This window comes from Myotis lucifugus, unplaced genomic scaffold (assembly GCF_000147115.1).
Source record: "Myotis lucifugus unplaced genomic scaffold, Myoluc2.0 scaffold_1161, whole genome shotgun sequence".
Classification (NCBI taxonomy): domain Eukaryota; kingdom Metazoa; phylum Chordata; class Mammalia; order Chiroptera; family Vespertilionidae; genus Myotis; species Myotis lucifugus.
This window is the reverse complement of record NW_005872209.1, coordinates 14,811-38,380: the sequence shown is the minus strand read 5'-3', so window position 1 is coordinate 38,380 and position 23,570 is coordinate 14,811. Positions and strand designations below refer to the sequence as shown.

The following is a 23,570-nucleotide window of genomic DNA, read 5'->3' as shown; positions in this document are numbered from 1 at the left end:
TGTTAGGATTAGCCTAAGCAATATCATTACAAAACAGAGGAAAGAGTACTAAGCTGATTTTGTCTTCAATTTAAATTACATTTGAGAACACACCATGAATCTGACAGTGTCTTAATCTTTCTATGAGCACCGACCAGGAAGTGTGGGGGCTTCTAATGCCAGCTTGGGGGAACATACTGACCCCCAAGGGACTCACTCTACACCCCTCGGCTGTGCAGGGGAGAAACAGAAACATCTCAGAGTAAGTACTTTTTAAAAGAGTTTAAGCCTGGCCCTCACCGGTTTGGCTCAGTGGATAGAGCGTTGGCCTGCGGACTAAAGGGTCCCAGGTTTGATTCTGGTCAAGGGCACATGCCCAGGTTATAGGCTCGATCCCCAGTAGGGGGCATGTAGGAGGCAGCCGATCAATGATTCTCTCTCATCATTGATGTTTCTATCTCTCTCTCCCTCTCCCTTCCTCTCTGAAATCAATAAAATGTATATTTAAAGAAAAAAGAAGTTACTGGGATAACTGAGGCCAGAAGTGATAAGAAAAATAAGCAAAGGAAAAATAGAGACAAATGAAAACCAGGGATTTGGGACTCCAAAGGCGGTGAGGGGTGTCTCAGGAAATGGGGCAGAAATGCTGGCAGGAGTGTAAGAGAGAATCCCTCTGCAAGGAAACTGAAATATCTATCAAAATTGCAACCGGACAAAACTTTTGACCCAGTAATTCCACTTCTAGGAATTTATTTTTAAAAATATGCCCTGGCTGGTTTGGCTCAGTGGATAGAGCGCCGGCCTGCAGATGAAGGGTTCCAGGTTTGATTCCAGTCAGGTCACATGTCCAGATTTCGGACTCAATCCCCAGTAGGGGGTGTGCAGGAGGCAGCCAGTAGATCAATGATTCTCTCTCATCATGGATGTTTCAATCTCTCCCTCTCCCTTCCTCTCTGAAATAAAAAAAAATACATTTTTAAAAAATATGCTCACATTTGCAAAATGATATCTGTGTAAGAGGTTATTTGTTGCAGAATTTTAAAAAATAAATAACTGGAAAGAACGTAAATGCCCACCAATGGAGAACTGATTGAGCCAGTGGTTATAGCTACCTACACAATGGAATACTATACAGCCATGAAAAAGGAAATGAGAACCTGGCTGTCTTAGTGGGCCTAGAAGCAGTGACGACTCTGTGGCAATGCGCACACTTAGTCCCTAGATATTGGTCTCTAAATTCCATTCTTCATTAAAGGGAGCCAGGGATGTTGGGAGAAAAAGCTAATTCCCAGCCTGGGGAGGGGAAGTACAAGTTGAACCAGAAACACCTTGTGCTGTAAAGTCAGGAAGTTCTCAAGAACGATGGGGCGTGTCAGAAGGACACAGGCGCCAGCCCCGCCGGCTGGGCAAGCTGGACCTGGTGTCTGAGAGAGGGAGCTGATACGGCAGAATGAAAACAGAAGAATCCCGGCGAAGGGTCTGTGGGTCTTTACTGTTCTATTCATTCACCTTTTCTGAAGCTTGAAAATTCTTAAAATGAAAAGTTAGGAGCAAAAGAGAAACTAACCTGCAAGTAGGACCTACACTGATCAGGGCGCCTCTCTGGGTTTTGAGTTTCCCTCCCCATGGAGGGTCAGGCTGGCGGTTCCGGCTGGTGCATCACACCCTCCTCAGCAGCCAGGAAAGTCAGGGACTGGGGCCCCGTCCCCAGGAACTAGAGGGTGAGGCTGAGGAACCACCATGTTTAATATTCCTTAGGCGATCTTGGGGCACAGACAGGGTGTGGGATCACGAGATAATCTCCATCCTGATTCTTTAATTTCTGGGGCCAGGAAGCCATTTTGGAGCAAAAGATGCTTAGAAATAAGTACCCCACACGGTGCTTATCTGCATCGTATAATGGCAAATGGGACCAGGAATTTACACAGATGATTAGGAGATCAGAAGCAAAATAAAGAACGAATGCAATAAAGTGTGTTCTAAGTTAAAAAGTCCCCAGCCCTAGCAGGTTTGGCTCAGGGGTGGAGAGTCGGACTACAGACTGAAGGGTCGTGGCTTCGATTCTGGTGAAGGGCATGTACCTCGGTTGTAGGCTCAATCCCCGGCCCTGATCAGGGTCCTTGTGGGAGACAACCAATCGATGTGTCTCTCTCACATCGATGGAACTCTCTCTCCATCTCTCCCCCTGCCTCCCACTCTCTCTAAAAATCAATGGAAAAATGTCCTCAGGTGAGGATTAAAAAAATAAAAATAAAAAAGCCCCATGTCACTTTAGTTGCCTCTACGGCTCCCCCCGCTCCCCCGTCGACATGGATAAATCTTTAAAAGACACACTCACTTGCCCCTGCTGGCCAGGTTGTCCAGGCAGGTTTTGATGTAGCTTTTGTAGTAATCCACCTGCTCTCCGTAGAATGTGGCCTTGGAGTTCAGAGCAGCGTACGTTTGCTGCAGTTTCACCAGCTCGGCCTTCCTCCTCTGCCGGTATCTCCGCTGATTCCGGATATCCTGGGACACAAGTGTGAAAATGAGGAAAACAATCTCCGATATCCCGTGCCCCTGGGATCATTCACAGCAGAACCCAGTCGCTTCACTGTGCCTTGAGCGACCACCCATTCCTAACGGGCCGCCCGCAATTCATGTTCAATAATCAACAAAGAAACTCAGATGGCATCCATTTCCCCCCAATTTGTATTTTCTAAAGGTGGGGAAATGCGTTACTTTTATGGACTTCCACGTTCTTAGAATTTACATGCAAAGCTGGTTTAAGCCTTTTAAATATGTTGTCAGAAGAAGAAGAAAAAGATAAGGAGTTGATGATCAACTCAATGTCAATTTCGGTTTCACAGAAATCAGTAGAAAGATCTGGAAACTTCCAAAGAGGTCAAAGACAAATTGAGACCTGGGACGCTCTAGCTCCGTCTTCTTCCTATTAATTTAGGCTCTGAAATAAGTTATCAAAGGGCGGGCCAGGTCCTCGTGTTAGAAGAATCAGAAAGGATTCTTCAGGCGAGAGGACGCCGGTGTGCCCATGAATTGGAGATACGCTGTCATCTGAACAGCGACTGGCTCTTTAGAAGCCTCTGGGAGAGCGTGAGGCATGGCCAGGCCCCGCCGCCCCCGTGCAGTACCCTGGCGATGTCGTTGATCAGCTCCTGGTACCGGTTCTTCGGGTTCACGGTCCCCAGCTCCGTGAGCTTCTTCAAGCCCGCCTGGATCTTGTCCTTCTTCTCCTGCAGGCTGAGGTTGCTGTCTTCCTTGACTGATTTGGACTTTTTCATCTTGTCAGGCGTTTTGGCGTCACGGATCGCGCGTCTCTGCATGGCCCTCTGATGCTCTGCTTCCTACATGTAAGAAGTTCCCGGTAAACGCAGTGCACCAGTCCCACACCTGAATTTACGCAGCTCTCGAACTGCATTCTGGGAACAGGGGGGACACACCTAGCCGGCAGCTGACAGAGAAACTGCATGAAGCAGAGGCACATTGCTTTACATCTTTTTTTTAAAATTATATTTTTAATCTTTATTCTTTTTTCATTGATTTCAGAGAGGAAGGGAGAGGGAGAGAGAGATGGAAGCATCAATGATGAGAGAGAATCATTCATCAGCTGCCTCCTGAGCTCCCCCTACTGAGGATCGAGCCTGCAACCTGGGCATGTGCTCTTGACTGGAATCGAACCCAGGACCCTTCAGTCCACAGGCCGACACTCTATCCCAGGGGTGGGCAAACTTTTTGACTCGAGGGCCACAATGGGTTCTTAAACTGGACCGGAGGGCCGGAACAAAAGCATGGATGGAGTGTTTGTGTGAACTAATATAAATTCAAAGTAAACATCATTACATAAAAGGGTATGGTCTTTTTTTTTGTTTGTTTGTTTTATTCATTTCAAACGGGCCGGATCCGGCCCGCGGGCCATAGTTTGCCCATGGCTGCTCTATCCACTGGGCCAAACCAGCTAGGGCTGCTTTACATCTTAAAAAATATATATATATTTTATTGATTTTTTACAGAGAGGAAGGGAGAGGGATAGAGAGCCAGAAACATCGATGAGAGAGAAACATCAATCAGCTGCCTCCTGCACACCTCCCACTGGGGATGTGCCCGCAACCAAGGCACATGCCCTTGGCCGGAATCGAACCCGGGACCGTTCAGTCCGCAGGCCGATGCTCTATCCACTGAGCCAAACCGGCCAGGGCTGCTTTACATCTTTTAATCATCTGGCTTCTTAGGACTTCTGTCCTGGACTCTTAGGTACAATTAGGAGACTGGGCTCCACTGGCTACAAAATCCCTCGTTTTTCCCCCATCACCTTTGGAGACATGGGAGCCAGCTCATGTTATTTGAAACGCAGCTCGATAAATGTTGTAACTACACCAGGGCAACACCCGGGCTCAGTCCCTTCTTGCTGATTCTTTTTGCCACCTGTTGGTGCTGATCACGCTCCGGCCTTCCCTCTGCTGTTAAACAGGCTGCAAAGGCCAGGATCTTGAAAATACAAAGGCTTTCCCTTCTCTCTTCTAGGTTTCCCAGTCAATACCCAATGTTTGCCCAGGATGTCCCTGCCCGACACAGGACCCACACCTGCTGTTCAATTCACTCAGCACTTTCGTCTTTAACTCTGCAAGCGGCTTCTCCATCTGCCACTCTCGTCACCAATCACCATTCCCCAAATCCTTTTCCTAATTTCCACCTCGCTCCATCTCTGCATTTTCTTCTGGCCCTGAGTAGGGGTTTGGTGCCTGCAAGTGACCGGTGGTCACTTTTCTGTAATGGCCACTCTCAATATTTCAGTGATCACCTCTGTGCTGATAGATCCCTCATCTCTGTCACCAGGGCTCCAGTGCCAGGTTCTGAGCTGCTTGTACTGAGATGCTCACGTGGGGAAGGCTTATAATCCCTCCCAAACGGGAGCGTTTCCCTTTCCCATGCTGCCTTTCCCCGAGGGCCAGGCTACTCGGCAGCACACGATGCCAGGAGCACACACTCTGCAGTCAGACAGCTGGATCCCGTCTGGTTCTGCCACTACAGGCAGACGATCAATTGTAGGCAAGTGAGTTAACCCCTCGGGGTCTGTTTCCTCATCTGTAAATGAGGATAAACAGACTCCCCTCCTGGGGAAAGTGCAAGGATTCATGGAGGGACACAGGGGAAGGCACCCCACAGCGTCAGGTCCTCAGTAAAGAGGGGCCCCCTCCCCCCACCTCTAACCTCCTTGCAGGTTAAACAGGATGCAGTTATTGGTGACGTCTCTCTGCCTCTTTCTTGCCCCTCACACACATCTGTCTCTTCAGTAATCAATCACAGCAGAGAATTCATTTAAAACGGTGTTTTTTAAACAGTCCTCTGGGCACCCTGAAGGGACTCCCAGAGGTGCTACAGGGTTCTAGAAAGCGGGGCTCCCGGGCCCCATTCCTGCTGCTGTCAGAGTAGCTCCAGTTTTTCCTGCTTTATAAACTGGGCTTCCAGCCAGTAGGGGGCACTCAGGAGGCAGCCAATCAATGATGTTCCTCTCTCACCAATGTTTCTCTCTATCCTCCTCCCTTCCTCTCTCTAAAAATCAATAAGAAGACATATATATTTTTTAAATGTGCTTCCAAGTAAACTGTCACTTAATGGAAAGGATTCTTATGTTCAAAATCTGAAAACGAATGACTTGACCTACTTCTCTCCTTTTATGAGAACGTGAAACAGGAGCCTTAAACATGAAGTGACTCATCCACCCTCCCCACTGCCACGCCACCCCCACCACCGGCCTGGGACCTCATCACACACCTAGATGACTCACCACCATCTGCTCTGATGGCGCTACCAGATCAATCTGCACTAAACGTCCCCAAAGCTCTTCAATCCTCTCTCCAGGGCCAAGTTCCTGTCCAGGTTTTGGTGCTACATAACTTGTCCTCAGGTTTTAGCTCCCCTTCCTCTCCTCCGCCCAGGCCTTCCTTCTAGAGATGCAGGCCTGGCCACGTCACACCGCTCTTTGTGCCTCAGTCCCCACCCCCTCCCACCCCCGGACTGCCCGCCCCTCTCGCTTCCATCCCATCCATCCCGAGCATGGCTCCCGCTCCACCTCTTTCTGATGCCTTGCTCTTCGCTGGCCTCTTTCCTGAACGTCTAGCACAGCGGTTCTCAACCTTCCTAATGCCGCGACCCTTTAATACAGTTCCTCGTGTTGTGGTGACCCCCAACCATAAAATTATTTTCGTTGCTACTTCATCACTGTCATTTTGCTACTGTTATGAATCGTCATGTAAATATCTGATATGCAGGATGTATTTTCATTGTTACAAATTGAACATAATTAAGGCATAGTGATTAATCACAAAAACAATATGTAATGATATATGTGTTTTCTGATGGTCTTAGGCGGCCCCTGTGAAAGGGCCGCTGGTTTAAAGGCTCCTTCATCACTTCTGGATCATGAACTTGTGGAGTTCAGGAGCCACATCCTGTACTTTTATTCTACCTATAAGGCACCTAACAAAATTCTAACTGTATAATTAATACTCAATAAACTACCGGGCAGATGCACTGATTCTGCCTGGAGTTCAATGAACACACGCACATACATGTATGTACAGCATGTACGCACCAGTGAGCTGCCTCTGGCGTTAGGAGCCAGCAACCTTCTCAACCAGCCTTACCCTTCTCACCACCGCCCTCTGTCCACCCCCAGGGTCACCACCTCATGTTACCTGTGTCCCCCCCCATCCTGGGAGCATCTCTTTGCCTTGTTAGGGTCCATGTTAAACCCCTCAGTTTTACCTGTTCGCTGGTGGCTGGTGTTTCCAGGATTTCAGTCAAGGTCTCCCCTGGCTGGAACCGGATGACGTCCACAATTAAACGCTTTGTGCTGGGAGGAAATGGAGGGAACATTTAAATATTAGCAGGTGTTCTACTTCCTCTCAATGGATCGAAGCGGCAGCAGCATAATCACCGCCTCCCGCAGGCCCTGCCAGGCAGCTGCTAACACCAGGTACTCCAGACCCCAGACTGAGTCGGGCAACTCTAACAGAGCGGGTGCCAAGGCTGGGAGCTCCAAGAGGGAAACTTGAGCATCTTATTGGCAAACAAGGCAGATCCGTCCTAGGCCAAGTGTAATATGTGAAGGGACCACCATGATGACTGGCTTCAAGGCCAAGGGGACCATTTCGGTATAAGCAAGTGGGCGTGTTCACTGGGGCTGAGGGGTCGCTGGAGTCCGTGGACTGCGTTCTTCCCACTTCCGGCACTCACTTCAGTAAGATGGTCCGCGCGTCCATTTCCGCGTTCTCGTCCCCAGGCACGTCGAACTTGTTGGTCAGTGTGAGAGACACTTCCGTCTTAGCCAGCGCCTCCTTATTGGGGTCGTTTAAACTGCCAGCGCCTTCCCCTAAAGTTTTGGGAGGGTGGGAAGAATCAGTAAAGACAGGAGATATGGGAGAGGAGATAGAAACTCCCAGAAAAGATGATGCCCGTGTAAGGAGATACTTGAATAAGCCAACATGATCCTGGGGCAGGGCCACCTCTGAAACAGAAGGAAACACATGCCAGGTGAGAAAGGCGGGGTCCATAGTAAACTCATTTCATAGACGTCTGACAGTCATTTCAACACCGCATTATAACCCTAACCCTAGCCCAGTGATGGCGAACCTATGACACGCGAGTCAGAGGTGACACGCGAACTCATTTTTTTGGTTGATTTTTCTTTGTTAAATGGCATTTAAATATATAAAATACATATCAAAAATATAAGTCTTTGTTTTACTATGGTTGCAAATATCAAAAAACTTCTATATGTGACACGGCACCAGAGTTAAGTTAGGGTTTTTCAAAATGCTGACACGCCGAGCTCAAAAGGTTCGCCGTCACTGCCCTAGCCCTAACACTCCCCGTCCCCCCGGGGATCGGGCCTAAGCTGGCAGTCAGACATCGCTCTCGCAGTTCGGGACCCCTTGCTCCTTACCACCCGTCTGCAGCGAAGGCGGGAGAGGCTGCTGCCACCACCCCTGTGAGCCCGCTCTGGCTGAGCGGCACTTCCCCCTGTGGGAGCGCACTGACCACCAGGGATCAGGCAGCTCCTGCATTGAGTGTCTGCCCCCTGGTGATCAGTGCGCGTAATAGCGACTGGTTCTTCTGCCATTCGGTCAATTTGCATATCAGCCTTTTATTATATAGGATACACTTTTTTTTTTTAAGAAATGAAGGTGTGGTTTTTTTTTTTGGTTTTGTTTTTTAATATATTTTTACTGATTTCAGAGAGGAAGAGAGAGGGAGAGAGAGATAGAAACATCAATGATGAAAGAGAATCATAGATCGGCTGCCTCCTGCATGCCCCCTCCTGCGGATCGAGCCCGCAACCTGGGCATGTGCCCCTGAGCAGAATCGAACCCGGGACCTTTCAGGGCTAGGGCTTAGACACACATTTAAAAGGACCCCCTCCACTGGACCTCACTTCTCACAGGCGGGGACCACACGCACCTTCTTCCCTAATGTGTATTCAGAGCCTGAACAGTGCAGGTGCCCATCACCACCCTCCTCTGTCGTGTCCCCTCTTCTGTCAGCGGAGCCGGAACCTTACCTATCAGGGACTCGATGGTGGGCACCTCGCCAAGGTCATCCAGCAGCTCATGGATGGGGTCATTGTGCTCCGGGGCAATGGCGTCCTGGTGATCTAGCAGGAGCTGCACGAACACCACGGGGTCAACTCAATCTACACACTCGGCCCGTCAGCCCCAACCCTGCCCACACTGCCCACGGCACAAAAGAAGGTTAGATAACAAAGCTCCTACATCCAAAGGGTGGACAAGCCAATCCTCAGCAAGCCTCCCCAAACCAGCAGTACATAAAGCCTCACATGCAGTGCAGGGAAGGCCTGCGGAGGGGGCAGGAGCAGGGGAAGAGGGTCAAAGAGGGGAGAAGGGGACGTCTGCAATACCTTCAACAACAGAGATAAATTTACCAAGACACAAAACGAACAAACAAAAAACCATATCCTTGGTGGCTCAGTGGTTGAGTGTCGTTCAATTCCTGGTCAGGGCACATGCCCGGGTTGTGGGCTGGATCCCCAGTGTGGGGTGTGCAGGATCCCCAGTGTGGGGTGTGCAGGAGGCAGCCCATCAATGATTCGCTCTCATCATTGATGTTTCTGTCTCTCTCCCCCTCTCCCTTGTGCTCTAAAATCAATAAAAATGTATTTTTAAAAAATAGAACTTGAGTAGATAGTTCTCCAAAGAGGATATGCAAATGGTCAGTAAGCTCATAAAAAGATTTTTTTTTAAAGGCATCACACTTGTGATGTGTGGCGGGAAAACACTGGCACTCGCTCAGCCTTACGAGTGTGGAGGGTTTAAATGTTCCCCATGTAAGAAAGGACTAGGAAGCCCTCAGACTTCAACACCCGAGGTCATCAACGGGCCCTACGACCAGTTCAGCTCACTCACAGCCACATGTTTCCTTCCTGTTTCCTGTACACAATACCTTTAATTCAGAGAAAAGAACGCCCTGGCAGTGTTGTCACTGGAGGCATTCAAGCCAAGCCGTTAAGATTATTATCTCAAATGATATCCTCAGAAATGACAATGCCCGAAATTTCGTTTACATTTTATATATTTTCCCATTTCCTGTTCTATATGCCACCAAAGGGGAACGGAAGGAATTAAAGATATTTGGGGGGAAAGGGTGCAGCCAAGGGAAAGTAACTCTAAGGTGACAAAGAGGAAAAAGCCGAAATTCTATTCATGTTAGAAAAATTACACAAGGAAAAAGAAGTAAAAGCCGGGGTAAAAAGAAGGAACAGAACACCAGTATGTTATTAAGTCCCCAGGTCAGCACTCCCATGGTCACTGGGGCCATGAGTAGGGGTTTGGTGCCTGCAAGTGACCAGTGGACGTTGTATTGAGAGTGGACATTACAGACTTGCAGGCTGGGGCCCACCGTGGGGGTTCTGGTTCAGGAGGCCTGTGGGGGGCCCGCCAACTTCATTTTTTATTTTTAAATATATTTTTATTGATTTCAGAGAGGAAGGGAGAGCGAGAGAGAGAAACGCCAATAAGAAAGAATCACTGATTGGCTGCCTCCTGCATGCCCCCACTGGGATTCGAGCCTGCAACCCAGGCATGTGCCCTGACTGGGAATTGGACCGTGACTTCCTGGTTCACAGGTTGACACTCAACCACTGAGCCATGCCAGCTGGGCTCAGCAGCTTCCTTTTTAGCATCTTATTGGCAAACTAGAGGCCTGGTGCATGAGATTCATGCACTGGGGTGGTCGGGTGCGGGGGAGATCCCTCTGCCCGGCCTGCGCCCTCTCACAGTCCGGGACCCCTCGGGGGATATCGGGCCTAAGCCGGCAGTCAGACATCCCTCTTGCAGTCCGGGACTCCTCGCTCCTTACCGCCTACCTGCAGCGGAGGCATGAGAGGCTCCCGCCACCGCCGCTGCACTCACCAGCCATGAGCCTGGCTTCTGGCTGAGCGGCGCTCCCCCTGTGGGAGCGCACTGACCACCGGAGGCAGCTCCTGCATGGAGCATCTGGCCCCTGGTGGTCAGTGCACGTCATAGTGACCGGTCGTTCGGCCGGTTTAGTCTATTTGCATATTAGGCTTTTATTATATAGGATAGGATAAGGCAGATAAGTACTCTGATTCTGCTGTAGATGGCCCAGGAGCCACTTTGAAAAGGTAGTAAATAGTGTTAAGAATAACAAACAGCAAGACAGAGGCCATGTCAGTAAGATCCATCAAGGGAAGGGAGCTATCTGGCTTCTGGAGGGAGTTAAGCAGCAGCCGGGGGAGGCAATTAAGGACAGAGCAACGACATTAAGTAACTAGAGAAGAAGCCTCACCGTGTGGGTGTTGATGATTTCCCCGATGGAGATGTAGATCACGGGCTTGGTGAGGGTCACGAGGTCGGAGTATTCGTCCACATTAAACTTATCCTGCAGCTCTGGGACGTCGCAAGCAGTTTGGAAAAACCTCCTGGAGAGAAACATGAGAGCCAGACCCCAAAGGTGACACATGTGTGAGAAGCTGGCGAGAGAACATCCCACAAGCCTCAGGAGCAAAGCGTTCGAGTGGACGCCAGTCCAGACAGCTGATTCCGGAGAAAGTGCCTCGAGTTCCCTGTGCCCGGCAGCCTTGGGCCGCGGGCTCTAAGCACTTCACTCCCCGCCCAGGTTTAGTTCTACCCATAGGAACCACTCAACCAAACACCTGTGTCACCGGGAGAACCAACTCTAAGTCGATGCCCTGAACTCACAACTGAATGTTTAATTCACAGATATTAAAAGTGCTCTCCAGCCCAGCTGGCGTGGCTCAGTGGATAGAGCACCAGCCTGCGGACTGCATTGTCCCGGGTCCATATCTGGTCAAGGACACATGCCCGGGTTACGGGCTCGATCCCCAGTAGGGGGCGTGCAGGAGGCAGCCGATCCATGATTCTCTCTCATCACTGATGTTTTTCTCTCTCTATCTCCCTTCTTCCTGAAACCAATAAAAAAAAATTTTTTTTAAAAGAAGAGACAATTGAAAAGAAAAAGAGTGCAGTGATTTAAAAAAAAAAAAGAGTATTCTCCAACTCTCCTCTGGTTACAATTCCACAGGTACACATTCTTTTTTTTTTTTTTAATATATTTTATTGAAATTTTACAGAGAGGAAGGGAGAGGGATAGATAGTTAGAAACATCGATGAGAGAGAAACATCGATCAGCTGCCCTACTGGGGATGTGCCCGCAACCAAGGTACATGCCCTTGACCGGAATCGAACCTGGGACCTTTCAGTCCGCAGGCCAACGCTCTATCTACTGAGCCAAACTGGTCAGGGCAGGTACACATTCTTAATATATATATTTTAATTGATTTCAGAGAGGAAGGGAGAGAGAGATAGAAACATCAATGATGAGAGAGAATCATTGATTGGCTGCCTCCTGTACGCCCCCCCACTGGGGATCAAGCCCACAACCCAGGCATGTGCCTTTAACTGGAATCGAACCCGGGACCTTTCACTCCACAGGCTGATGCTCTATCTACTGAGCCAAACCAGCTGGGGCAGGTACACATGTTTTAGCTCAAAAATCCTCTTCCTCACGCCCTGGAGCTCTGGGCACATCCAACACGTGTCCCACATTGTGGCTGCCCAGGGAGAACGAGGTGTGGTTGTTAGTCTTGTCGTTACCTTCAGAGATAGACACATACCTGCAGAGTCTTTCAAGTACCCGATCCGCTGCCTCTTACCTGAATTTCTGGTAGGACTGGGAGAGGTATTCGTTAATGATGCTTAAGTGAGCGTTATCTCCCAGGAACATCTTGTTGGAAGCCGCGTGCTGGAGCATCTTGGCGATGGAGCCGAGGTTGCGGCGCTGGTCGGTGGTGAGCTGGCCTCCGGCCGACAGGTCGATGATGTCAAAGGCATCCGGAGCAACAATGGCTGGATTCATGTATCGATAGTACAGCAGGTTACCAATGATCTGGGGACAGACGACCAAGAAAGATGGGTGTTACAAGCCGCTCCACCGAGGAAGCCACAAAGGACTCTATAAGCAAAGGAAACCAGAACACGCAGTCCTGTGAGGGAAAATGCGCGCTACACACACGGACACGCATGCACGCATGCACACGCGCCTGCTCTCAAGGTCTGACCCTAACAGGACCCAACGTCCCTTGTTTGGGTGCAGAGCAAAAGAAAATAAGACAGAACTGAAAAGCATTACAACGGAAAGGACAGATTCAGGGGGAAATGACAGACTTCACGTCTGTGAGCGCTGCAGGGCATCCTTCGCTCTCACATTATGGCAGCAAATACGGCTGCCACCCACGCGTACTTTTCGCTTCCATGTGGGCGGACTTTGATTCGGAGAGGCTAACAAAGGCAGTTAAAATAAATCCTTACACAGGACCTAGTTAGCACAGAGCGACCTGTCCGACCCCCATCGTGCTCATGCGGGAGAGACGTCACAGGTAGACAAGTTCATGCCTCGGAAATTAAAGTCACTCAACACACGGCTCTTCCGCAGAAGAATTCAAGGACAGTCACAGCATTTCCCCTAGAGCCATCATTCAAAAATACAAAATTAATTCACCTGAACAGAAAGCCTAGAAGCGAGGCCTCACTGTAGGAAAGCACAAGAACTAGGAGAGAGAAGAAAAAAGCGTTCAGGTTAAAAAAAGAAGGAAAGAAAGGCGCATAGGCAAGTCAGCGTTACCAGCAACAGCCTCAGCAGAAAGTTGTGCTTGGTCCCATTCACCTGGCCACCAGCAGAGGGAGCTATTTTCCAGCGAAAAGATAGGACTCAGAAATTTATCTCAAGACAGGAAGCATCCACCTCGACTTAATTGAGGCAGGCCATTCGAACGCTATAGAAACTCAAAGAGGTGTCATTGACTATTGACAATCATGTTCAAAGCCTCACAATCCGTGGCGAGCTACTGCTGAAATTCCGGCTCTCACTAACGGTCTATGGCAGGGGTGGGCAAACTTTTTGACTCGAGGGCCACAATGGGTTCTTAAACTGGACCGGAGGGCCGGAACAAAAGCATGGATGGAGTGTGTGTGTGAACTAATATAAATTCAAAGTAAACATCATTACATAAAAGGGTACGGTCTTTTTTTTTTTAGTTTTATTCATTTCAAACGGGCCGGATCCGGCCCGCGGGCTGTAGTTTGCCCACGGCTGGTCTATGGTCAGGCCTCGTTGTATCACTGCTTCCTCAAAGGTCTACCGGAAGGGCCGGGCTGCGCCAGCTTCCCGAGTCTTACCTTCAGCAGCTCATCCTCACCAGCATCGGGGAACTTCTCATGTAGCGAGTCCTTCAGCACTTTGGCGATGAAGCGCATCCCGTAGCTGTGAGAGGGACACAAAGTGTGAGAGGGGCCGGGGAGCAGGAGGGCACTCACGCTGGGCTCTGTCAGGGGTCACGACGGAAGGTACTCACGGGATTTTGTCCACGGAACTGATGATGGCGGAGAGGAACTTGTCTGTCACGGCCCGCATGTTCCTGATGGAGTTGTCGAGACGTGTCTTGACCTCTTCGTGAGCCAGAGCCTGCTCGGGAGTCACGTCATAGGGGAGTTTGCTGGGAAAGCAGAAATTACCCCCAATATGGTTAGACCAGAAGCCAGGGAGTGCCTGAGGCAGGGCCACGCATTTCATGAACAGAAAGACCCGGAGAGACTAGGCAACTTGCTCGTGTTCATTGACCTGGTAAATGATGGGGCCGGGATCTGAACTCGGGTTTTCAACTGTGAATTGGGTGCCTTGAATTATGTGCCCGGCACCATGATAGGCACTTGGGATGAATGGTGTATGGGACATGATAGCTTCCTGAGTCTCTAACTACCTGGTGGGAGAGACAAACGGGCATTTATTTAAAACATATTGTGCTGTGTAAATGGATACTTATTTTGTACCTACAATCTGATAATGGATTTATTTTGTATATTGTAAAAAAAAAACAAAGAAAAAAACAACAACACACAGCCGAAACCGGTTTGGCTCAGTGGATAGAGCGTCGGCCTGCAGACTGAAGGGTCCCAGGTTCGATTCCGGTCAAGGGCATGTATGTTGGTTGCGGGCACATCCCCAGTGGGAGATGTGCAGGAGGCAGCTGGTCGATGTTTCTCTCTCATCGATGTTTCTAACTCTCTATCCCTCTCCCTTCCTCTCTGTAAAAAATCAATAAAATATATTTTAAAAAAAAACAACACACAAAACATATTGTGCTATAAGTAAGAAGCTGACCATAGTGCTGCAGGGCCAGAGGGGCTTCTACTCAGACTGGGGGAATCAAGGAGGGCTTCCAGGAGGAAGGGGCTCGGGAAAAAGGAAGAAGGGTCTTCTAGGAAGGAAGATCAAATGCAAAGAAAAGGAAGAGGAGAAATGAGCAGGGCCCGGTCATGCAGGGCCCTGCATATAATGCTAAGACTTCTGGACTTTCCTGGAAGCCAGGGAGAGCCGTTAGTAAGAACTCAGTAAATACCTGCTAAATAAATGAACATGTTACCAGGTCAACAATTTAATAAAGAGGTTTCTAAGGAAAAACTATTTGAACAATGATTAGCTTGTAAATCAAAGGTCAACTGCTTAGAGAGAGAGAGAGAGAATGAAACACAGGACAGGAAAGGGTGTCGTGGCTACACACCTTGCCTCTCCTGTCTGAGACTCCATCTGATTAACCCACGACTTGTAGATATCCACCGGGTCGGTTTTGATGTTGAGGGATTTGTCGTCCATAATCTCCTTCACAACCGGGGCCAAGATCTGCCGCAGGGCGTTCTGACCCCGAGCGCCACGGTTGAAACTGACAACCATCTTAATAACGGTAGGGTTTCCTGTCACGATCTCTTGAATCTGGTCCACTTTTGACCTATGAAAACATCAGAAACAAACTCAGTTAAAACTACACAGAATCTATGAGCTTAACGATCCCATCTCCTGGACACACATAATTGGAAGGAAGCGGGTACTTGTTATTTCTCTATTAACACTTGTCTAAACACAGAACACCTTTCTGTGGCTGCGAACACAATCTTGAGAGCGTAACCGGGTCCTTCATTAGATAGAAATGTGGAATCTTGGTGTTTGGATCAGCTTCTTAAAAATTATATTTTAGGGAACATCGGCCTGTGGACTAAAGAGCCCCGGGTTTGATTCCCGGTCAGGGCACACGCCCGGGTTGGGGGCTCAATCTCCAGTAGGGGGCGTGCAGGAGGCAGCCGATCCATGATTCTCTCTCATCATTGATGTTTCTCTCTCTCTCTCTCCCTCTCCCTTCCTCTCTGAACTCAATAAAAATATTTTAAAAATAATAATAAAACAAAAAATAAAAAAGATTAAAGGTCAGTCTTTTAAAAAAATTGTATTTTAGCCGGACCGGTTTGGCTCAGTGGATAGAGCGTAGGCCTGCGGACTGAAGGGTCCCAGGTTCGATTCCGGTCAAGGGCATGTACCTTGGTTTCGGGCACATCCCCACTGGGGGGCGTGCAGGAGGCAGCTGATTGATCTCTCTCATCAATGTTTCTAACTCTCTATCCCTCTCCCTTCCTCTCTGTAAAAAAATCAATAAAAATGTATATTTTAAAAAAAATTGTATTTTAATATAGAAATGTTCCTAAAATTAATTTAGCAAATTTATTACTTTATCACCTCCCTAGAATCTGCAACAACACTTTATATTAGTAATTTAACAAGTAGATCCTTCTTTCGAGTAGTTCACACAAATCACAGCCTTGGCTGAGAGCATGAAGCGTACGATGCAGGCAGCCTACCTGTCCAGCCCTGAGCCTCTGACTGGGGGGGGGGGGGGGGAGGGCCCTCCGTACTTGATCTCCTCCTGGAGCGCCGTCTTGAAGAGCCGCAGCAGCAGGTACTCCTCCCGCTGGTTGGAGGCGTAGTTGTAGAGGGTAAAGATCACCGAGTCCATGAACTTGGTGGACTTGTTCTGGGGCATCTGAAAAATCAGCTTGGCCAGATAGGTGGGGTTGGTCTGAAATGAAGCCAAGGGATTTAAGTCACTTCCAGATCATGTAAAGGCTGGCAAAAACATCCAAGGTTTTATAAACTCGAAGGATCAGAATGTATATAAGGAAAGAAATAAAGAAAATGTAAAGAAAGAAAGAAAGGTAAGACAGCTCTTTGCTCACCCCTCAGTGGAAATCAGAACTAGTTCCACAGAGATCTATGGGTAAGGTTATCTTATGAAAAGAAAATTAGCTACATTTTTCGGAGCCACTCACCTGCAATAAATAAAACAGGTGCTGATAAGCTTCCAATTTCTCTCTCTTCTCCTTGCTCAAAGCCTTGAGACCTCCCTTCTGTTTATTTAGCATCATCATATCAGACAACTGTTCCTTATTTTTTTTGGTAAGTTTTTTACTGTGGGAAACCACATCCTGTAAACACAAACCAACACATCAATCAAAAAGCTTTCAGAGACAAAGCAGGGCATTGTGGGTCTTTCTCGGCACTGGCGGATCCCTTCCAAGTCAGATGGAGTATCCTGTTTTCAATACATCAGTCAAATACAATCCTACTCTCATCTTCCTATAAAGAACCTGATCCATAAAAACGTCCACTGACTCAGGAAGCCAACTCCTAGGAGTCTACCTGGAAGACAAAGCCTTAAATACGATAAAAGCTACATATACATCAAGACGTTCCCTGGAATGTTATCTGTAATAATAAAAACTTGTCAAATAGTTGGGGGGGAAAAGAGATAAATTATAGTGTATTTTCTAATTAGTTATAACACTGCCATTAAAAATAATATTTATGACTGCTTGGCCGGCATGGCTCAGTGATTGAGCGTCGACCTATCAACCAGGAGTTCAGTTTGATTCCAGGTCAGGGCACAAGCCTGGGCTGTAGGCTTGATCCCCAGTGTGGGGCGTGCAGGAGGAGCCAATCCATGATTCTCTCTCATCATTGATGTTTCTCTCTCTCTCTCCTCCTCCTCTCCCTTCCTCTTTAAAATCAATAAAAACATATTTAAAAAAATAATATTATGACTTTATCACATGGAAAACATTTTATCTTCTAATATGAAGTAAAAATGTCCGATAGGAAATGATTGTGGGGTGGTGGGATTACGGGATGGTTTGTATCTTCTCTATTTTAAATGTTGCTATTAAATTACAGCATTTCATTCCCTCTGTAAGTTTTTAAAAGTTTATGGCCTTCAAGGAGAAGGAAGCCGTGAGTCAGCGAGGGTGAGGCAGGGAAGCCAAAGCAGGACCCGCCCCGTGGCCCCGCCAGCTCCGCACACACCTGCAGCGTGATCTTGTTTTTCACCAGCAGTCCGATTTTGATATCCATGAGGTTGAGGTCGTTCTCCAGCTGCTGGTTGGAGCGGATGAGGGTGATGACCTCCTCCCGCATCTTCATGAGATCCAGCTCCTCCTGGAAATCCTGGTCACTCTGGTCGAGCAGGTGGACAAACTTCCGCACCACGACCATCGGCGGGTCCTCGGCATTGACTGGCGGAAAGACAGCGCGTGTCAGACGAGAACGAAGTTACCAGGACGGGTTCTCAGTCCCGAGGAATGTCAGGGTTATGCATGAGCTCTAGTCACGAGTGTTTGTTTAACTGTGAAATGAGCAAGGACAACCACGAGGCGCAGTGTTCTCGGTCACGCTATGGCTATGATGTGACAGAGGCTGACACGGTGAAGAACAGGACATGCAGTCACAGGTTAGCAAAGGGGGTTAACTCGCCAGCAGCCCCTGACCCCCAGGCTTGCCTGCAGGAAAGGAAAGAGATCCGTGGAGAATGCCCAGAACCTGAGGGCCTCCACGCCGCCTCCGCTGAGCCACAGTTACTCACTGAGAGTCTTGTAGTCGTCGCGAGCTTTGTTTGCCCGAATAAAAGCCTGGATTTTGACAATGTCATTTATCTAAGGAACAGAGAAGAAATGCTTTTGGTCATTTGTCCACCAGAAATAGCGCAGAACGGATCCCACCGGCCCTGCTTCCCAAGGGGACTTACGTGATCTCGGAAGTACTGCAGGCGATCTCTATAGCGCTTTCTCGCCTGATGCATCCTCGCCAGGGACTGGATCTGTGGACAAAGGGCCCTGGAAGTTACAAAAGTCCTTCACCTCAACACAGGTCATACTGGACCCCACACGGAGTGACCCGCCCCGGCTACCGTACCTTCACGACTTCATCTTTATGGGAGCGCAGGTACGCTAGACGGTCCTGATAGGCCTTCTTCTGCTTGTATCCTCTCCACTGCGACTGAAACCATCAAATATTACAGTCGACACATTGTTTCCCAGGGAAGAGAGGCAATTCCAACACCTCTCCTCGACATCCTGTCCAAGTGCAATTCCTGACGAAGCTTACAGAGGACCACGTCTGCAGTGACTGGGGAGTGTGGGCAGAGGCTTGTGGAGAGCACAGTGGCCAGTGTCCACTTCCCTGGTGTGAGCTCAGCACGTCACACCTTTTAAAAGTGCCTCCAGCCCGACCGGCGTGGCTCAGAGGTTGAGTGTCCCACTATGAACGAGGGGGTCACAGTCCGATTCCCGGTCAGGGCACATGCCCGGGTTGTGGGCTCGATTCCCAGTGTGGGGCGTGGAGGGGGCAGCTGATCAATGATTCTCTCTCATCATTGATGTTTCTTTCTCTCTCTTCCTCCCTCCCTCTCCCTTCCTGTCTGAAATCAATAAAAATATATATATATATATTTTTTTAGAAAGTGCCTTGCCCTAGCCAGTTTGGCTCAGTGGATAAATCATTGGACTGCAGACTGAAGGGTCCTGGGTTCAATTCTGGTCAAGGGCACGTATCTCGGTTGCAGACACCTCCCCTGCCGCAGGCCCTGGTCGGGGCTCGTGCAGGAGGCAACTAATCGATGTGCTTCTCTCACATCGATGTCTCTCTCTGTCTTTCCCTCTCCCTTCCACTCTCTCTAAAAACTCAATGGAAAAATATCCTCAGGTGAGGATTAAAAATAAATAAATAAATAAATAAATAAAGTGCCTCCACACAGAGTCTTTTATTGGAGCCTTACAATAAATCAGCGAGGAAGGGAAGGTAAACATTAGTATCCCCACTCACAGAGGATGAAGCAAACTTAGAGGCTCACACCACCGGGCAGGGGGGAGCCCTGAGGCCCAGCTCCAACCGAATTCTCTCTGTGACATGTTCTGCCTGTCAGAAAACTGCCCTGGGCTGGCAGCTCCCCTCGAAGCACCGCATCGGGCACACTGATGACAGTGGCAGCAAAGAGGAAACGCTTATCCGAAGAAGGATGAGGCCGAGAGGCCAGGAGGAAAGCACACCCACACTCGCCCCTAAGAATGGCGGTTGCTGAGCCCTGCTCTCGGCGCCCACCCGCGGCCTGTGCACGGGGCTCTGAAATACCTGGATGCAGGTGATGGCGGGAATCTGTTTCTTCAGGAAATTCAACCTGGAGCGGAACTCCTGTCGGACGAGGTATCCGCGGCAGCACGCCTGCAGCCTGGTGATCAAGCCCTCGTTGGCCAGCCAGAGCTGCTCTCGGTTGTACGCAGTCGTCACCCCGGAGATGGAACTCTGAAAGGCACGTGGTCACAGGGAGACACACGCAGGTGAGAACGGACACACATTTTAACGGTACACATCCGCAGCGCACAAGCCAACCCTCACTGCTTTCTCCGACTGTTCTAGATCTTTGAGCAACGAGAATGGCTTCAGGTCTATTTTTCAGGGCAGGTGGTTCTCACACCCCAACAAGCCACGGACAAAAGCAACTTGATCTTCTTTCCTCTCCTATGTACCCTCTCATCTGCCCAACACTGACTGTGCCAGGCACGGTGCGTGGGTCATTAACGAAAAGAAGACAGAGGAACAGGGGCCGACAGGGGCTGAGTGCCCAGTCCCAGAAGCCCCTGGACCGCCGCGGTGGAGGACACGCAGGGAACTGGCCAGCCTGCCTGTGACGACAGGTTAAGGTCGAACACAGCACAGTCCGGAGTGGGTGGGACAGTCTGAAAAGAGGGTGAAAATGTAAACTGGGGGAGGTGAACAGTAGTTGCGTTTAATGACGAGTTAGAGAAGCTTTTCATTTTTCTCTTCTGGGCATCCACATTTTCTTTAATAAGCACACAATTTGTCTGACTTAAATTCTACAAGACTGATGTTTTCCTAATTTAGGCCTTAAGTCACTCCCCCAACCACTAGACAAATAATTACTCTAAGCCTGGTCATTATGTAGCCTCAATTTTAGGCTAAGGCTTCTGACCACAGGCCTGTTCCTCCAAACACACGTTCAGCTCCAACACGCTTGCGCTCAGCTCCTTCCCCGAGGAAAGGCGACCTACCTGGATCTCCTCCCGTGACAGCTGCGTGGAGTTCTGCACAAAGCCTGGGGGCTCATCCCATCCTCCTTCCTGCGTGTCCAGGTTGTGGTAATAATAATATCCGCCTTTCACCCAGTGCTTCACCCACTTGCTGTTGTTGTCGCCTGGTGGACAGTAAAGGAAAGATTAAAAGGGACCCAGAGCCACGCTCCCAACACGCATCTGTCCAATGGGACAGGATGATTCTGACCAGGTTCACCAATCTCCCTGAAGACCATTCCAAAATCCCACTCCTTGAATTAATGAGAGCAAAGGAGCATCCTACGTCCCTCTTACATTATATTATGGCTTTGCGATGCCTTTGAGCTCACTCACATCTACATTATAAAAAGAAAACACCGCCCTAGCTGGTTTTGCTCAGTGGATGGAGCATCAGCCTGAGGACTGAGGGGTCCTGGTTCGATTCCGGGCAGGAGGCAGCCAATCAATGATTCTCTCTCATCACTGATGTTTCTCTCTCTCCCTCCCTCTCTGAAATCAATAAAAATATATAAATTTATTTTTTAAAAGGCCATAAAAAGGGATGAGAATCAAATCTTTATTCCCCTTCTTTTGCAGATAAACTCCTTCTATCTATCTCTAGGCTTAGATACTGTAGCAGTTACTGAAACCCTAAAAAAGATGAACAAATATTTTATCCTTTCGGCATTTTCAGAAAATGGACCTTTTTAAACATAGTTGCCCAAAAGGGGAAAATTTTTTCCCCCCAAAATAGGAATATTATTGCCTCCTCAGGGTATTTAAAATAAGTCCAGATACTGTACTTCTACACGAAAGTTATCTTTCTCTACAGACTGCCCTTCCCTCTACCTCGCTCCCCTCATATACTCAAGCTCTCAGCTTCAGGGCACACATTTATTTCACCGTAACCCACCTGCCGCCAGCTTTTTCTTCCTGGCTTCTGCGAGGTCACTCTGGTACGTTTCACAACACTCAGGGATGACTCCGTACAGGCTGACATCCGGGGAACGAAGGGCACTCAGCGTTTTACCCACATCGCCACTCTGCACGGCCTCGTTAATGGCAAAGATTCCTACGGCAACTATCGCGGAAGAGAACTGTTACCGGAATAGTTTAGGAGGCACCTCCGTTCATACACTGGTTCACCTGGCTATGCCTCCTGGCAAGCTGTTCCCCCCACATGCTGATCTGCCTAACATGACATGGAGCACCTTGCCACCCCGCCCTCCCCCGAGAGAAATAAACCAGCGATACGTACACCTCTGTGCTTCCTGGGTGTCTTTGTTGGACTGCCAGATTCCACCTTGAATTTCATCCAACCATAACACGGCGGACTCATCCTGGGTTTCCTGCACACCGTGAAAAGCAATATAATATTAAGAGCCATGAAATCAGGGCCCATGGGATAAAGGGGCTTCTGAGACTCGATTAGATATGGAGGAAGTTTCAAACACGTGAGAGACATGGAATAGTCAACTGGAAGAAGCAGGAATAAAAAAACCAGTGAAGCCCGGCCGGTGTGGCTCAGCGGTTGAGCATCAACCCAGGAACCAAGAGGTCGCCAGTTCGATTACCGGTCAGGGCACATGCCTGGGTTGCGAGCTCCATCCCTGGTGCAGGGCGTGCAGGAGGCAGCTGATCAATGATTCTCTCTCACCATTGATGTTCCTCTCTCTCTCCCTCTCCCTTCCTCTCTAAAAAAATCAATACAAAGATATTTTTTAAAAACTGGTGAAAGATTACAAGAAAAATGCTTCAGATAAAGTGATAAAGATGCAAAGATGAATTCGAGTGGCTCAGGAGGTCAAAAGCAGCGAGAAGGGGCAAAAGAGCAAACTGGGAAGGAACCCAGGGAACTTGAGGACATTTCTGTCTAGTCATTTCTGTCTGACCACTAGCTAACCAAGCAGAGACTTCAGTGGACACACATGATAAAGAGCACAGACTTAACAGAAGCAAAAGTCGCTAAACAAATAATGGCAACAATCAGGGACAACAAGCAGCCCTGAGGCGGGAGAGTGCAATCTGATTTTCAGAGCTGCCCTGTTATTTTATTAAAATGTCCAGTTTTCAAAAACTACAAGACAGCCCGGCTGGCGTGGCTCAGAGGTTGAGCGTCGACCTATGAACCAGGAAGTCACAGTTCGATTCCCGGTCAGGGCACATGCCTGGGTTGCAGGCTCGATCCCCAGTGTGGGGCGTGCAGGTGGCAGCCGATCCATGATTCTCTCTCATCATTGATGTTTCTCTCTCTCTCTCCCCCACCCTCTGAAATCAATAAAAATATATTTAAAAAAACAAAAGACCTTCTGACTTAAAAAAAACACACTACAAGACATGCATAGAAACAGGAAAGCCTGGCCCAAAAAGGGGGGAAAGCTGACAATCAAAAATGTCTAAATTGATCCTGGTAGACAGAGACTTATATCAGCTATTTTAAATATGTTCAAAGAACTATAGAATATAAGAACAAGTCTCACCAAAGAGAGAATGATCAACAAAGAAATCAAAATTACTTTTTTTTAAAAAAAGAAGAATCAAATGAAATTTGGGAGCTGTAAAATACAATAACTGAAATTAAAAAAAAATTCCTAGAGGGACTCAGCAAACTGGAAGATTAGTCCACTGAAATGACCCAGTCTGAGGAACAGTAAGAAAAAAGAATCAAGAAAAATGAACAAAGCCTCAGAGAACCGAGGACACCATCGATAATATCCATAAATGCATAATGGGATCCCCAAGACAAGAAGAAAAAGAGGCAGAAAGAATACTTGGAGGAAGTCTGAATCGACCTATAACAAATACAGAGATGGAATA

General features: G+C 48.5%; 1 protein-coding gene across 1 annotated transcript in view; it reads right to left on the bottom strand.

The window, feature by feature from the left end:
- LOC102422362 (ras GTPase-activating-like protein IQGAP1) overlaps positions 1 to 23,570 on the bottom strand; it is a gene marked incomplete at its 5' end in the record, with an annotated part of 46,100 nt that overhangs the window by 9,151 nt on the left and 13,379 nt on the right. Inside the window, 20 exon segments of the mRNA XM_014449374.1 lie at positions 2,318 to 2,484; positions 3,108 to 3,320; positions 6,742 to 6,829; positions 7,213 to 7,348; positions 8,537 to 8,639; positions 10,801 to 10,933; positions 12,188 to 12,420; positions 13,710 to 13,794; positions 13,886 to 14,026; positions 15,092 to 15,316; positions 16,272 to 16,435; positions 16,686 to 16,841; positions 17,716 to 17,924; positions 18,272 to 18,341; positions 18,434 to 18,505; positions 18,601 to 18,684; positions 19,816 to 19,986; positions 20,754 to 20,896; positions 21,667 to 21,834; positions 22,012 to 22,102. Of these exon segments, the coding sequence (XP_014304860.1) occupies positions 2,318 to 2,484; positions 3,108 to 3,320; positions 6,742 to 6,829; positions 7,213 to 7,348; positions 8,537 to 8,639; positions 10,801 to 10,933; positions 12,188 to 12,420; positions 13,710 to 13,794; positions 13,886 to 14,026; positions 15,092 to 15,316; positions 16,272 to 16,435; positions 16,686 to 16,841; positions 17,716 to 17,924; positions 18,272 to 18,341; positions 18,434 to 18,505; positions 18,601 to 18,684; positions 19,816 to 19,986; positions 20,754 to 20,896; positions 21,667 to 21,834; positions 22,012 to 22,102 (2,852 nt within the window).